This window comes from Alligator mississippiensis, chromosome 3 (assembly GCF_030867095.1).
Source record: "Alligator mississippiensis isolate rAllMis1 chromosome 3, rAllMis1, whole genome shotgun sequence".
In the NCBI taxonomy this organism is placed as follows: domain Eukaryota; kingdom Metazoa; phylum Chordata; order Crocodylia; family Alligatoridae; genus Alligator; species Alligator mississippiensis.
The window spans coordinates 291,692,404-291,707,955 of NC_081826.1; the positions used below are offsets into that span (position 1 = coordinate 291,692,404).

Consider the following 15,552-nt stretch of genomic DNA (forward strand, 5'->3'; position numbering starts at 1 on the left):
TGCTACCTGACAAAAGCCAAGGAACTGGGGTCAAGCATAATAGGGTGGCCATATGTCCCAATTTGGGCAGTACAGTCTGAGATTTCATAGGCCAGTTAATGAAGATTAAAACAAGTGTCCTCAAATCACAGGGGCATGGGATGCAGCCTGGGAAGTAGGCAGAGTAGGCTGGCACACCATGGCACTCTGCCTGTGCCTGCAGCAGCACCACTGACTTAGGGGATGGGGGCAGCATCCTAGATTTCCTGTGGTTGCATATGGTCAACCTAAGCATAATGAAAATGTCAGACCACAAGAAAAGACTATTTGGCTCCAGAAAAAACACTAAAACACACAGACCCCACATATATACATTTAGTCAGGAGAATCTGTCAACCTGTAAGACATTAGGCAATTGGGGTTAGGCATTCCCACCACATTAAAGAGAGGAGCATTTTAAGAACAGAAATCTAGAAGCCAGGCAAGACAAGGAGATACTATGGCTAATGGGGTAGCTGCCTGCCAAGTGAAAAAAAAAAAAAAAAAAAAATATATATGTAGTCCAAGAAGTCTTCCCAAATACTGACCTAGTTTTATTACCTGCCTACGGTGCCATCTGGAGGTCACCTACAGTTTTTAATACCTTATTTATGGCAAAAAATCAGACAAGGAAGGAAACCTGGTTTTATTGGTCAGGCTTTGAGAAAAAAAAAAAAAAAAGAATATACAATTTTTACAAGAACAAAGTTATGCAAATCTTTGAAAAAACAGCTTGATTGCTTGCAAGGTTGCAAGCACACAGTTTAAGTGACAAGACAATATTTATAAGTCCAATAGGTTTAGAAATCCGAAAGATCTACAATTAAAAAACAAAACAAAAAGCAACACCCCCCCCCCGACCTGTTCCAGGCAGGCAGGTTTACATAAATCGGTGTTTTCTGGGTTCTGGGACTGAAAGTGCCATCATGTCTACTTTTGCAGAGAACTCCTCCTCAAGAGCATTCTAGTGGGAGAAAAAAAGAAAGAAGTCAGTAAGAATGGAAATAAATGTTCACATCTGTTAGATCAGTATGTATCAGATAAACCCATTTGGATATTTTGTGTATTTATTAACTCAAATAAATGACTATGATTCTGAGTGAACCCGAAGCTCTCAGTTCTACAAGCAGTCATTTGAGAGCAAGTTCAGCATTTATTATCTTACAGAAGTAGTAAAAAATGCATGAGTCCAAGAACCAAGAAACGAGGATTACTAGTTCTCATGATGATCCAAAGGGTACACAGTATTTTAAAAAAATTATAATCTTGTTCCCAGGGCAATTCCTAAATATAAAAAAAAATACAGCATTTTATGCCTCCATTGTCTATGAATGATAAATAAGCCAAAAACATATTTGTTACATGAACATCTATGTCTGTCACCATGGCAGCGAAGAGCTTTATCTCAGTAGTCATCACAGACTTCACACCTTGGATACCAGTGACCTGTGCTTTGTGGTTGTAGGAATGCAACATTTTTAGAACCAAGCAGCAGGCAAGGGGCAAGTACATGGTAGAATCTCTCATTCTTCTGTGGTATGACGCACAGAACGGGAACGATGGCGATTCCTTAACCCTTATAGTACTAAGAGATTTAGTTAACCGTGTCAGTCTGAAGTCGGGCAGAAAAGCAGGGTAGAGATATGCCTTATATACTAAATCAGAGATGTGTCAATGACCTTCTGCTCACAAAAGCTTATGTGTCTGATTCAGTCAGTCAATCTCTACCCTGCCTTTCTGCTTTGTATAAAACTAATATTAAATATACAAATCAGGCACATAGAAAAAACAGCAAATCGAATGCTGAAAGAAATTCATGGGCTTCACATCCTTCTCTGAAAGGCAACTCAACACTGCCAGGTCACTCAAAACTCCAAGGGGAAAAATCCTGCTGTTGCTGAAGACAAGACATATTTCTGAAACAAAAAGGTCATCTGAAACATTGTTCCCCGAGACAATTTTTCTTTCTGTGCTGTATTACTGGGGAGACATCGATTCTGAGCAGCAGTTTCATGTTCACAGTGGCCCTGGATACTCATGGGGTAAGCTGCTACAACCCCATAAGGGCTTCAAAAAGGTAGCTCTGAATAAAGTACTTAACATCAGTCAAGCCAGGAGGTGACAGAGCACAGATGTCATCTGCATGGTCCTTATCAAAGAGGAGTGTCTGTCCTCCAGTCCAGCTACTGACTGCAAAAAGCACCAAGTGCCTCCAACACCCTTCAGGAATCTGAGAGCGGCAATGCAGTCAATAGCAAAAGCACCATCAAGAGGGCATGCAGACAATTAGTTTCTTGGCCTGTTCATCTCACCATCAAGCATCATTTCCATTTTATCTGAGCCATAGTTTCATCTAGATCTTACTCTCTGGAGTGCATCAAAACTAGAATCTGAGATAAACCCTCAACCAACCAAATGCATATAAAAATTGGGAGTATTGGGCTTGTTCTGAAAGCAACAGCAAGCATTTTAAATCTCCATTAGCAACAAACCCCACTTACCAGCTCCCGCTTTACTTCTTCAATCTTCACTCGAGCAAGGGAAGGATTCTAAAAAGAAAAAAGGGTATGTTAAGTAAAGGTGGTGGCTCTTCAGCTTGAATCAAGGGGCTCCCTCAACCCCCAATTTTAATGAAGGCAGACAGGGAAGTGAGGGCTACAGTGGAATGGTTTAAACAAATGATCTCAATATGCAGCTCCCAGGTGCAAGACCTTCAAAAAGAGGTCAATGCACGTTACAAGACATACTGAAATTAAAAACTATGCTAAAGGCACATGAGCAAAACCCTCTCCAAGGATGTGGAAGATCTGTGGAGGCTGGAGATGGGACTGAATTTGTATGACTTGGGGGGGGCGGCTACTTAAATTCGTCTGTGCTTCTGCTCCCCACATGTAAAAAAGTCAGAGTGCTGCTTCCCTGCCTTCTAGGAGTGTTGTAAGGCACTCAGGTACCATACCAACAGAGGCCATGTTAGGTAGCCAAGACAGACAGAGGTGCAAATCTCAAACCAGTGATCCTCAGCTACTGAGTCAGGACACCCTGGGGTGCTGCCAGATTTTTTGAAGGGTGCAGTGACGTGTGAGAATGTAAGGAGACAAGTGAGATGTGACAAAATAAGCAGATGGACACAGGCCAGGTTTGTCCCTGCCTGGACAATTTTCTACCCTCAATTGCCAAGCCCCTCTGCAACACAGTAAGCACTGCAATATATAAATTTGTTTTTGAAATTGGGTACCTCTCAATCCACAGAAATTATGGAAGGTGCCTCAAGTCCAAAAAGGCTGAGAACTATTGGTCTAAGACTAAGTCACCATCCCTGCATCACCTGTAATTGCTGCAGCACTTTCCCTAGGGAAGATCCTTCACTATTGATTTGAGAAAGGAATGCCGGTTTAGCAATTCATCGGCTTCCAGAGGAGCTGTGCAAGTGCTGCAGACTGTCTGCCAAGCAGTAAGCCATCAGCTTCATGCACAGGGAGGCGGTTGGATTCTTTTCACTTTATGACTTAACAGATGACTAGTTGGCTCCAATTTCTTTAAACAAGTGACATTTTCTTGAATGTTCTTGTTAGCTAAAATGGTCTCCGATAACAAGGATCTTTCCTAGTTTACGTCTACCGATTTCTTCCATACACAAAGACTGCTTTTTGGAACACTTTGCTGGTATCCCCACTCTCCAAAGAACAGCTAACAAAAGTACTAGCACATCCAAGCCTCCCACCAAAGTTAAAGGAAGTTGTTGAGTGCTGAACACTTCCACATGTCAGGACGCTTAAATAAGTGTTTAGTACAGATTTAAGCACCTACAACTGGGACCTGTGTTTTTAAATCTTGGCAAGGTTCTCCAAGTACTGTGACCATTTATACTGCCATTCAAATGAACAATGGGAGTAGTACAATGTACCAGCAGATCCAAAGCATGATTTATACACCTTCTAAATATATTGATAAGTCTTCAGATATTTTATTTTTCTCCAAACTTTCCCAGCTAATTCTCCTTGACACCTAGCTCACCAAAATGTTTTATCTGGGTCATATTCCTATGCATCATGGTAACAGAGGATTTAAAAAAAAATCATCACTCCAGCAGAGCCATTTACTTCCATGGGCCTCGATCGATGTGTAAATAACCTTCTGTTGAAGCACAATCCTCTGTCTAGACAATTTATTTATGGAATCTTCACAGAGATTTGGAAACAGCACAACTATGAGTCTGTTAAGGCCGTTGTAACAAAACCTACTTCCATATAAGCGATTATGTGTATAATATTGCAGCTCTAAACATAATGCCACTACAGAAATTAGGCAGACGGTGAAACTTCTCCTAAGCATAGCACTTAAACACGTAGCTATTGCATTGTATGTATATCTATCTAAACACTGTGTGAAAACCAGAACATAGTAAAGTAATTACAGGCGTTAAGTCCAGGTAGGACTTCAGTTTCTTCTTCAAAGGCCTGGTCTGCTGCTTTAGTTCAGCTAGTTTCTGCGAACAGAGGAAAGCAGATGGTTGTATTACACAGTCTAATTTGGAGTTAGTGATGCAGATCAGTTAAACAAACATTAAGTTAACAAAAGCATTTCTGAACTCCTAGACGTTTTAAGTTTCAAGGAGGCCCAGTGTCCTACTAAGAATCTAAAAGTCTTCAATTGTTAATTTAGTCATACCCAGTAAAAATTAGACACTGGTGTAAATATGGAATTTTCCCTTACAAAAACATACAATCTCTTTTCAGGGAACACTCCCAGCCGGTCTCAGTTTCCTGATCTCTAGGAAAGGAGATGGCAATTTCAGTCCAAAACCCAGAGGGCAGAAATTCTTCTTACAAAAAACAAGTACCACTACAACTGGCTCTGCAGCCCCTTTTTCAGCTATCTTGGAGGCCAATGACTAAATAAACCAAAAACAGTGTGTTGTTTCACTCGCACACCTTGAGGTTGTCCTAAAAGGACAGGGCTGAAGCAGATAGTTGTAGTGGCATGGGAAGCTTCTGCTGTTACTTCTGAGGCTGTACCCATGCAAAACGATGAAGAGGAATTAATTCTTTATAATGAAAAACCAAATGCTTTTCAGAGCAGTCACTTCCTCTAAAAATTAAAGATGAAACCATCATGCATTATGATGCTGGATTCAAACTTGTATGTTACAGATGCCTATATTTAAAAGGTACCTATACCTTATGAAGAAGTGTTATTGATAGATTTAAGTCCAATGAAAACATTTTTGCTTGACACATTGTGGGGTGCAAATAGTTTCCCAGGGGACTGGCTCATGAGAATCACAACATGAAAATAATGTGGCTATCTTCATTGTTCAAGCTATGCAAGAAATAATACATCAAGAATGGTGAAAAGTATTTCACGTGTTTGAAAATGTGTTACAGTACTAAATAGTGATAGTCCTGTTATGAGGAAAAAATAGCCCATATCTTACGTGCTTCATCATCACAGAACTGTTAATGAGTAACACAGGAAGCATGTTATTTAGAAACAAAATGACTTGTGAAAATGTCCTTTTAACAAGTTAACCCTTCATGATCTCGCATAACATTTAAACCATTATATGCAGATAAATAGATGAGGAATCAAGATGTAAAGTTTGGATCACAATTTGAAAGGACAGCCACAATTTTACAAGCATTTGGATGTGTCATTTTGTGTTGGACTGATCACAAAGCAGCGTGTATCCCCATGGATAATGTTCTTTCTTTAAATTACCCAAAGGACCAAAGGTCCATCTCGTCAAAAAACACTCACCTCTGAGAGGCTCACTAATGACTCATGTGTCAGGGAGGGATCCATCCTATTGGCAACAAGCTGCTCCTACAAGAAAAACAAAAAAAACAAAAAAACCAAACACCACAGTTCCTTCAGTCTGTAGTGAATCCTGCTCTTTTATGGAAACACAGAGGTAGTCTACGGATGTCAAAGATGTGGCATACAGGCCTTTTGGAAGAGCTAGGAAGTTGAAGGAGAGTCCTACTATCAAATTCTGGGATATGGAGCCCTTCTAGGGATGTGTTTTTGGCAGAGGGACAAGCAATGGGAGGTTAATGCCACCACCACTCACCTTACTGAAAGATCCAGCCCCCGAGGAACCCTGTGGTCTGGGACTCTATTACACCCAGTACACAAAGATGCTTTACTGCTTACTTATGAAAGTAAAGCACAGAGGGAAACAAAAATGGTTTATGGCAGCAAGAACGTGTAGTTAAGTGCAAATATCAATGCAATTTTAAATATGGAGTTAGTTGTTACAAAGCTTCATATAAAAGCAATGTACCTTTCTAAAAAAAAAAAGCCAGCATGACTCAAGATCTGATAAGGCCATGAGTAGGATGTCAACTATCATACATTGCCAGTCTGCCCAAAGGAGGATGACAAAAATTACAGCAGTGCTGGGAAGCTTAATTTCTCATAAAACACTTAATTAGCTCAATACTGGGTTTCAGAAACAATTAAGGAATATACAATGCACATTACAGTGCACCCCCCATAAAGTGCAACAGTCAAAGCAGACTCCCCACTATGGGAGGCTGAGAAGCTCCAGGAATGCATCTGCAAGTTAGTGAAAGTCTGTGTGTTAAGGCCCAGTTTGACAAGGCAATGCCTACCTTTCACAATAACAATGCAAGTTCCTTTACACCAACCTCTGCAGCCTTGATCCTGAATTTGAAGTCCTCGGATTTGTTCTTCAGGAATTTCATGTTTTGGGTTCGGCTGTCAGCTTTGGCTTTTTCCACCATTACATGTTCTTCTGTTTTCTTAAGGTCGCTTTCAGAAGAAAGAGAGAATAGTTGCTTTTCAGAAAGAAAAATCAGGGTCAGTGTATGCAATTTACTAACTTTCATCTAAATTAAGCCCTCACATAAACATCCCAGAGGGCCAAAGTCAAGCAGAAAACTAAGTTTCATTCAGTCCACAACAGATCACTCCATCAGCAAGGTGAGATTTTCATGTCCACAGACTCCCAAGGTCATGGGATAGTCCCATTGATCTCTAGGCGTCTTCATGAAAAGCCAGGACACCTGTACACTCTCTCAGAGCAACATAAAATTTGACTTGCTTCTCTACCATCTACTGACGTGTTATAATAGCTGCACACCTTTCCATTCCAGTTCTAGAGTAAGCTACATCAACGTACAGAACTGGTTTTATACTAGACTATGCATTTGTCTGTCTAGGTCCTATTTGAAGTCAATTTACTGTAAGGTCCTGCAACTGACATTATAAAAGTTGCTGTAAACTACAGGCATGCATTTTAAAACTGAAAATTCATCAGTCAACATGCAACATTTCAGAGACCAATAAAAACAATTCCCATTTCCACCTCCTTCCCCTCCACCGTGTTGCTTCCCCTTACTCACTCCTGAAGACGTTTTTCTAGCACCAGTGCTTTGGTTAGCTTTTCCCTAAAGGTGGTCAATTCAAGTTCCAATTCTCTATTCCTTGATTCCACTTTATGCAAGTCTGAGGTCAAATCATTGATAGCAGGGATGAAGCTAACAAGATAAAAGATTTCAGGGGCATGGTTAGAAAGTGGTATCATCTGATCCTGAAGCTTATAAAAATCATTTATTTTCTCCCTTTTATTTCTTGAGTTTGCTCTTGTATAGTAGCAAACCCAATGGCTGTCAATCAGTCTGTTGAAACTATCTTGTTTCAACAGACTGATTGGTACCTATACCTCTCAGATAACTAAGAACTTCTAAATACTGTAGTGAGATACAGCCTAACATTTTGATGGCTGTATGATGCATTCTACATTTACGTAGCAACTTTCATCTAAGTGTATTTTACAATCAAACTTGCACAGACACTGGAAAAGCAGCCACGTTGCGGTGGATGCTGGTAGCCAGCCCAAGCGCAAGTGCTGAAGTAGGGAGAAGAACAAAGGAAGAAGGGGTTTGTAGCAGGACCGATTCTGAAGGCAGCTGTGGCACCTCCTGGTACCTGAACCTATCCCCACTCCTGCTACTCAAGGCAACCTCACTGTTCTGCCTGGTACACCCTGATGCAAGTGTATTTTGTATTGGGAGGCTGTTCCCCAGAGCTCCTGAGCATCTCCTGGGACTGTACTTGACCCAGCTAATCCTGCTTTGCCAGATGCCTTTGGTCTGGCTCTTGACAATGGATACCCAAAATCCACTATCCCATTCTGTGCCTCACTGGCACCGCTTCTAACTTAGCAGGCCTTGCCAGCCCTCTGTTCTTTTGGTCACTAACTTGCCGCAGGGCTTTAACTGTGGCTTTCAGCCACCCCCATTGTCATGCTCATGCCTTACAGATCTTAGTCTGGATTCATTTTTCAGGGTCCTCTGGCCATCTGCCCACCAGGCTCTTGGCCACAGCCTGTTTCTGGGCCCTTGGTCCTGTTCTGGCTTCAGCCTCTCTTGGGCTCCAATCCCTCAACCCAGGCTTTACCCCTCATAACCTCCACCCATCTCTGGGCCCCAGGCCCTGACTCGGCTGAAACCAAGTCTGCATCAGGCTACACAATCTACCTGCTTCTCTACAGAGACTGGGGGCTAGCCAATAGCGCTGTGCAAAATGTCACCAGCTGTTTCAATTCAACACTATTTCGGCTCATTTTGAGCTCAAAGCAGTCAAATCAAAATCAAAACGAAGGGCCACGAAACATTTCAAGTTTCAAAGCCCTCAGAAGGTGGTGAGAGACAGAGGAGAACTACAGCTGCGCTCCCAGCACCAGCTGAGTGCAGCCCTGGCATTCCCCGTCTCCTGCTGCTGGGCTGGGAAGTCGATAACAGCACAGGGGAAAGGGAACTGAGCTTGGGCTCAGTTCCCCCTCCCCAGCGCTCTGATCAGGCAGGGGGGCAGAGAGTCAGCCCAGCTGGGCCAACTTCCTACCCCCTGCCCGATGGCAGCGCTGGGGGTGGAAAGTCAACCCAACTGGGCTGACTCACCATCCCCAGCAAAATGTCAAAACAGCCTGTTTCCGCAGAACGGAACAAAACAGCCGTTTCAAATCTAAATGAAATTCGAAACAGACCGCTGTTCCATCGAACTGTCAAAACTCAAGGCGAAACTGAACAGTGCCGTTTCGCACAGCCATACTGATCAAGGACGGCTCCCATTCCCCTGCAATGCAACTCAGGGGTGAGGGAAAGGAAGCAACTAAGAATAAATAGTCAATTAGAGCTTCCCAGTTCTTTGCCTGAACCCATGTTAGAGCAGTCTGGGAGCTACTGTCATGTGCCAGCTGGCAGGAGAGCCCAATGAACCATATGCCAGACAGAGGTAGTCAGAGTGCCAGATACTGCAGCCTCCTGCCTGGGTTCACTCCATCTTCAGAAGCAGGGGCTGCAGAGGGGGAGGCACAGGAGAAGCCTGTGCCATCTGTACATCTCTTAAGGCTCCCCCACATCAGAAGAGCCTCCCAGGACGAGACTTGTGGATGGTTTCCATTCCTTTTCTTGATGGTATTTTGGTAGCATAAGAGTGGAACAGAGGCAGAGAACTGGCCCCAAAGTTCTGCTTGTAGCCTCTAGTCTGCAAAGGTTGGACAACCACTGACCTAGATTGCCCTTTTAGGGACACCAAAACCTGTGGGAAGAGTTACCTTGCTAGGGAAGTGTCCTTTGTCTCAAGTGCCATTGCACTATCTACCAGTGCATTCAAATAGTGGGTACCCATCTTGGACAGACAGGTCAAGGAAAGGTTCACGCTTTGTGCAAGAAGATCCTGTAGGTAGTTGGCTGAAAAAACACAGGAGTCATTACTTAATATTTGTGAAGTCATACATAGCATTGTACACACTCAATACTAAGACAGTGGACAGGTTTAACAGTTATACAGGTATAAACTATTACAACAGCACTGCTACCTCTACATGCTTCTGCAGCAATGAATGCACTGCAAACCATCGCAATTTTACCCTGCTTCACTCAGTAGCTTAGCTTATCTACACTGCTGCAGAAGCGTGCCAATCCAAGTTATATCATAACAGCTAGTGACTGCTCCCCAGATCAAATTCCTCCTCCTTCTTTCAAAGATGTGGAACACTACATTATTCTGCAAGTTTGTTGAAGCAAAGAGCCTGACCACAATCTGATAAGATGCAGTAAAGAGCCCAGTACGCCGTGTATTATTTTGCAAATATCTACAAGTATATTAGTGTTTATTTGATGGAGCCTCACTGGAAAGACACACATGAAAAATTCCTGCCACCAATGTTTTTTCAATGCTTATAGTTTATGTTACAATATCGTAACACCCTGCCGCAGGGCGCTAACCGCTGCTAGTGGCAATTTGTGGAATCCTGGGGCACCAGCTAGATCCGTCCTTTTGGTTCCTTTGGGCTAGTGAGGAGCCTCAGGATCCCAGTACGGGGACACCTCCTGTAACAGCACTCTGACACAACAGGTAACTATTTACAAGAGACATGCGTATTAATTTATATTCAAATGTTTACATGCATACATTTATATTCATATACATACACTGCTACCTATTCTAAGGTTTAATTCATGACTCCATTAATTTATGGAATAGTACTAACTTAATGCTTATAAATATATGCAACTTCATAACAACATAGGTACACATATAGGCTGATGATCACACCCCTGGTAGAATGACAGTAGATCTATTCCCTATACAGTAAAGCAACCTTATGTGCATCCAAAACCAAAAAGAAACAAAAAACCAGGGACATCACTTCATTTGTAAAATGATGATACAGGCCAGGTAGGCCTGTCATAGATGCCCAGAATAGCAGTCTTTCAGTTGACTGCTGTTGCCTTGAAGTTGCCTTAGTTCAGGCAAGTGTAATCAGGTGCGGGTGCAATGGGAGCTCCCTTGATGGCCCCGGGGCTCTGCTCCCGACGATGCCCGATGCCTTTGCTTGGCCTCCTGTAACACAACCAACCTGTCCCATAACACCCCTTTCTGCCCTTCAGACAAGGCTGGTGGGTCTACTTTCCTGGTTGCTCATTCCCATGGCCCTCTTTGACACTTAGTTAGAGCTTCTCCAGTGTGCCACCCCCCCCCCCCCATTGTCCTCAGCGGTGCTCTCACTAATTGAAGCTGGTCTCCCCTCAGGATCCCCCATGCAAGGGTCCACTACAAGGGGAGAGGGCTAAGCCCACTCACCAACTCCCAGCCCCAGGAGCTTCCCCTTTAATCAGCTAGGGCTCACCTCTGCGCTCTGCTTGCTTCCCTCACTCACGGGAAGGTGGTTCAGCTCCTGCAGCCTCCCACACACACTGCTCTGGCCCCCCAGGGAGACCCCTGCAGCATCCTCACAGCTGTTTGTCCCTCCCTCCACTCCCCAACTATCCTTCACACCAGATCTCATCCTGGCTGCAGAATTCTGGGGTCTAAGACAGACCCTGTTTCCAGGGCCTGAAGGCACAATTGCTCCAGTCCTTTCATTCTGGTGTCCTCTGGGGAACAAGAATCTCCCCGGCTCAGCCTGGCTTTGGCTTGCCACGAGATACCCACTATGGGTGAGTACCCTTTCTGTTATAGCCTGTTAGACTGAGAAGGGTATCAAGTGAAAACCTTGCAAGGGATGTCTCTTCAGTATTGGAAATGTTAAAATAAAATTAGGATGATGGCCTGATCTGCTCAGTTTAAGAGATATTTGCACTGCATGTTACCAAACACTCTCTCTGCAATTACCTGAGAAATTAGTGAACAGCAGCACTGCTCTTTCAAAAAAATCCAAAAGCACTCAATTAGTAGGAGACTTGCATTGTTTCAGGCACTTGAACACCACTTTCCCCATCACCAGCACCCTTCTGCTTTTAGCACTGCTATTTCAGAGCTTCACTATCCAGCCTTGCAGTTTGGGGAAGTTCAGTGGCTAAAGCTGCTGGTCTGTATTTACAGTCTGCTTGAGCTGATCCAAGAAACTATTATTGGGCAGCCTGGCATCATCAGACAGTTTTGTTGGGAGGAAAGCATTTTTTCAATGTAGTGTGTGACACAGTACAGAAGTACTGGAGTGAAATCATAGCTTACTGGCATCTTTTTATAATGAGTTAACAACTTTATAAGTCCATTTCCTGTAATCAGAACCCAAAGTTCCAAGCTTACCTTCTAATTCATATTCCGCTGTCTTCTGTTTCACGTCATCTATCAGCAGAGAGACGTCCCTGTCCCTGGTTTCATTGCATTCTGCAAGTTGGTGCAAAATATCAACAGACCGTGCGTTCACTTTGTATTGTGGAACGGGCTGGTCCCCATACACTTTTTTTAGCCATAAAGTAACCTGCCAGGAACGTGGAAGGAAATAATCAGATCAGTGTAATGCAGGGGAAATAAAGAGCAGAGTACAGAACATGAATCCTAGTCCTGTTTGTCAAATCTTGCCCACACTTCAAGGGGAAATTGCTTCAATGATAAGAGGCCAACAAGAGGCAATGATAGAAGCACTGGCACAAACTGAGCTCAAGCAGGGTTAGGCCCTGGACAGACAAATATATACTCGCATGACCTGCATCATTTTTAGGATAGGCAGATGCGCAGCTATCCCAGAGTAAGTACAAAGTGGCTCCTATACACCAATTTGTAGCAGTAAGAAGCACCTACTGCTCTCAGGCAGCAGGAAAGCTTGTGACAGCCTGCTTGCCTTGGAGAAATGGTTATGCTAGGAGGGATATGGACAGATGAAAACTAGATGGAGCTGGGCTTTTCTCAGTGATGACAGATGACAGAACAAGGAGCAATGGGCTCAAGTTGCAGCAAAGGAAGTTTAGGTTAGAAATTAGGAAGAATTTTCTCACTAGGAGAACAGTAAAACACTGGAACAGGTGGCCCAGAGAGGTGGGGGAAGCTCCACCCGTGGAGGTTTTCAAAACCTGGATAGACAAAGCTTTGGCTGGGATGATCTAGTTGGGGATGGTCCTGCTTTGACCAGGGGGTTGGACTAGATGCGGCCACTTGAGGTCCCTCCCAACCCTAATTTCCTATGATGCTATGACCTGTGCAGGCAGGTTTAGCAATCTAGTCTGTTTGGGCTCTGACTAGCAAACCAAACAACTGAAACATCAAGCAGCGCCCCATTATCACAGTACCCGCGCAGCTTGCAGGGCTCATGAATCACAGAGAAGTCAGAGCGGAAAGGACCTCCATAGGTCTAGTCCAACCCCTTGCCTGAAGCAGGATCATCCCTATCCAAACCACCCTATACAAATCCATCATCTAAAACGCTTCATTCAGCTGCTTTCAACCCTGACAATAAGACACAACTTCATCTGCCACAAATAAAGCAGGGAGACTAGGGCAGCCGAGGTCCTGCTTTTAAAAAAGGTTCGTAACATATGTTCAGAAGATCCCAGGTAGCGAGCGCGCCACCAGAGAAAGGCAAAACCGCTCTGACCAGCACACACACATCTGCCCATGGGGTAAAACGCCTTCCTGACCCCCAAGTACGGCAACCCGTCTGACCCCGAGTGGAGGGGCAACACCAAGGGTGCGCAAAACAGCTGATCCAGCCCGCAGCCCAGCCGCCCCTGCCCCTGCCAACATGGCCAGGGCCAGTCTCCGTGGAGACCCCAGACATATGGGAAAGCTCGAGGCTGGGGTTGCCATGGAGACCGGCCCCAGCCACGCTGGCAGAGGGCAGGGCAGGGCAGGGTGGGCAGGGGGCTGCCGCGATGGGGACAGCTCGCAGGGCAGAGCCGCAGTCTGTAGCCTGCAGACCGAGGCACCGGGTGCGGGCTGGCTCGCGCTGCCTGGCTAGGCCTCGGAGGGCAACACAACCTGGCAGATCCGGCCCCAAGCAGCTCCCCGCGGGGCGGCGCGCGACCCCGAACTCAGCTCGCCAAGGGCCCAGGCGGCCGCGCTCTTCCCCGAGCTGCCCATCCTGTGCCCGCAGCTCCGGGCCTAGGGAAAGCACCCACCCCGACACGGCCCAGGGGACGGGACGGGACACGACGCAACACCCTCACCCGGGCCAGCTTCTCCTCCATCCTGCCTTGAAATCCTCCCGCCTCCTTCCCGGCAGGCCCCGCGCCCCGCCTTAATCGACCAGACGGGAGGGGCCGGCGCGTGCCGATGACGTCGCCGCCGCGTGCATTCTGGGAGGTGTAGTCCGGCTGACAGGAGCACTCCGCAGCGCGCCGGGCGGGGAGCGGCTCCTTGACGCCTCAAGTGTGGGATGGAAACAAATCAAAAGTAATACATGAATAAGCATCTCGCGGAAAGGAATGAATCGTTTTGTTTACTAGCAGAACATACAAAAAATGAAAGAGTCTGAGTGAATGTATTTTAAAGTATGCGGTTGCTTAAATGAATGTATACAAATATATCGGTGTCCTCCTGGTTAATCAAGACACGTGCAAAATGTAGTATAAAGGGTAGATTGTTGCAAATCAACATTTTGCAGTTTCCCACCAAACTGGCCTTTATTAAGCAAATTACCGAAAGGTAACGCAGTAAGATTCAAAGCAATCCTTCCAATCAGGATTTTCTGATTGCCGAGTAAAATATAATGTCAATGTAAATAAACTATAAAATATAAGGAAAATGTAGAATGTCAGTCTCTGATTTGAATCAGTGCCCCCCAAAGTAAAAAGCCTGTCGCTAGGTCATGATGCATGGATGCAAAATTGTGACAATCGGCAAAGTGGCTTATAGGGCAGATTCTTCTCTTTGTCCCTTTTAGACACTAGGAAGAGCTCCTGGGTCTGTTGTGTTTTTCTTTGGCCTTATGGAGGGAAGGCGGCAGCACGCCGGCCCGACACCTGGGGACCCGTTTCACAGTCAACTCCCTTGGTACGTGACACGCGGCATCGCAGACTCCCGCACGCTTCGCTCAGCCCTGGGCAAACATTGCCGCCTCACAGAGTAGGTTGCAATTGTGGTGCGATTTTTCAGGCGGTGCAACACGTTGCGAATGATTGCCTGATTAGGTAATTTCATGGTGATGTAACATCAACGCGTGCAGCTATCCCTGAAGCAGTCGAATGGCTGTGCAATTTAGATAGCAATCAATGAATGCTGCAGTATTGCCAACTCATGATTTTTGGCATTATTCTTAAAGTCTATGTTTCAGGAATGTGAAAAACTTATATAGCTAATTTTATATATATATCTTTTACATATAATTATATAATATTATACCTAATTTTATATATATATACATATATATAACATATATATACATATATACATATACATATATACATATGTGTGTATATGTATGTGTCTGTGTGTGTATAACTAGGTGTATATATATATATATATATATATATATATATATATATATATTATATAAAAGTATATATATATATATATATATATATATATATACACACCTAATTTTATATTTCTATATACACACATATTTATTTATTTATTAGCCATATAAGTTTTTCACATTCCTGAAACATAGACTTGAATGCCAAAAATCCTGAGAGTTCAGAAATTATTTAAAAAATCATGGGATTGGCTACAAAATAAAAAAGTGCTTTTTATTGAATAACAAGGGGGTCCCTGTTTGCTGCCTTCCTAGTTTCTCCCTGCACCCTGACAGCTCCAGGGCTCTGCATGCAGAACAGCTCACAC

General features: G+C 44.2%; 1 protein-coding gene across 1 annotated transcript; it reads right to left on the reverse strand.

The window, feature by feature from the left end:
* Window positions 1-649: 649 nt before the first annotated feature.
* On the reverse strand, window positions 650-14,030 carry HAUS1 (HAUS augmin like complex subunit 1). The gene is made up of 9 exons (XM_014594138.3): window positions 13,935-14,030; window positions 12,079-12,253; window positions 9,599-9,734; window positions 7,386-7,520; window positions 6,669-6,792; window positions 5,776-5,841; window positions 4,433-4,504; window positions 2,520-2,567; window positions 650-982 (listed from the first exon to the last, which is right to left on the reverse strand). The coding sequence occupies exons 1-9, from the start codon at window positions 13,953-13,955 to the stop codon at window positions 899-901; spliced, it is 861 nt and encodes a 286-aa protein (XP_014449624.1). The 5' UTR covers window positions 13,956-14,030; the 3' UTR covers window positions 650-898.
* Between the last annotated feature and the right edge of the window lie 1,522 nt (window positions 14,031-15,552).

Bases quoted from the DNA above. Each gene is read 5' to 3' on its own strand.
- HAUS1 (XM_014594138.3), bottom strand. From the start codon at position 13,955: ATGGAGGAGAAGCTGGCCCGG. The intron at 7,521-9,598 runs GTAACTCTTCCC...TTATCTTGTTAG, and splicing joins AAGGACACTTCCCTAGCAAG to CTTCATCCCTGCTATCAATG. The intron at 5,842-6,668 runs GTTGGTGTAAAG...TTTTTCTTGTAG, and splicing joins TCAGGATCAAGGCTGCAGAG to GAGCAGCTTGTTGCCAATAG.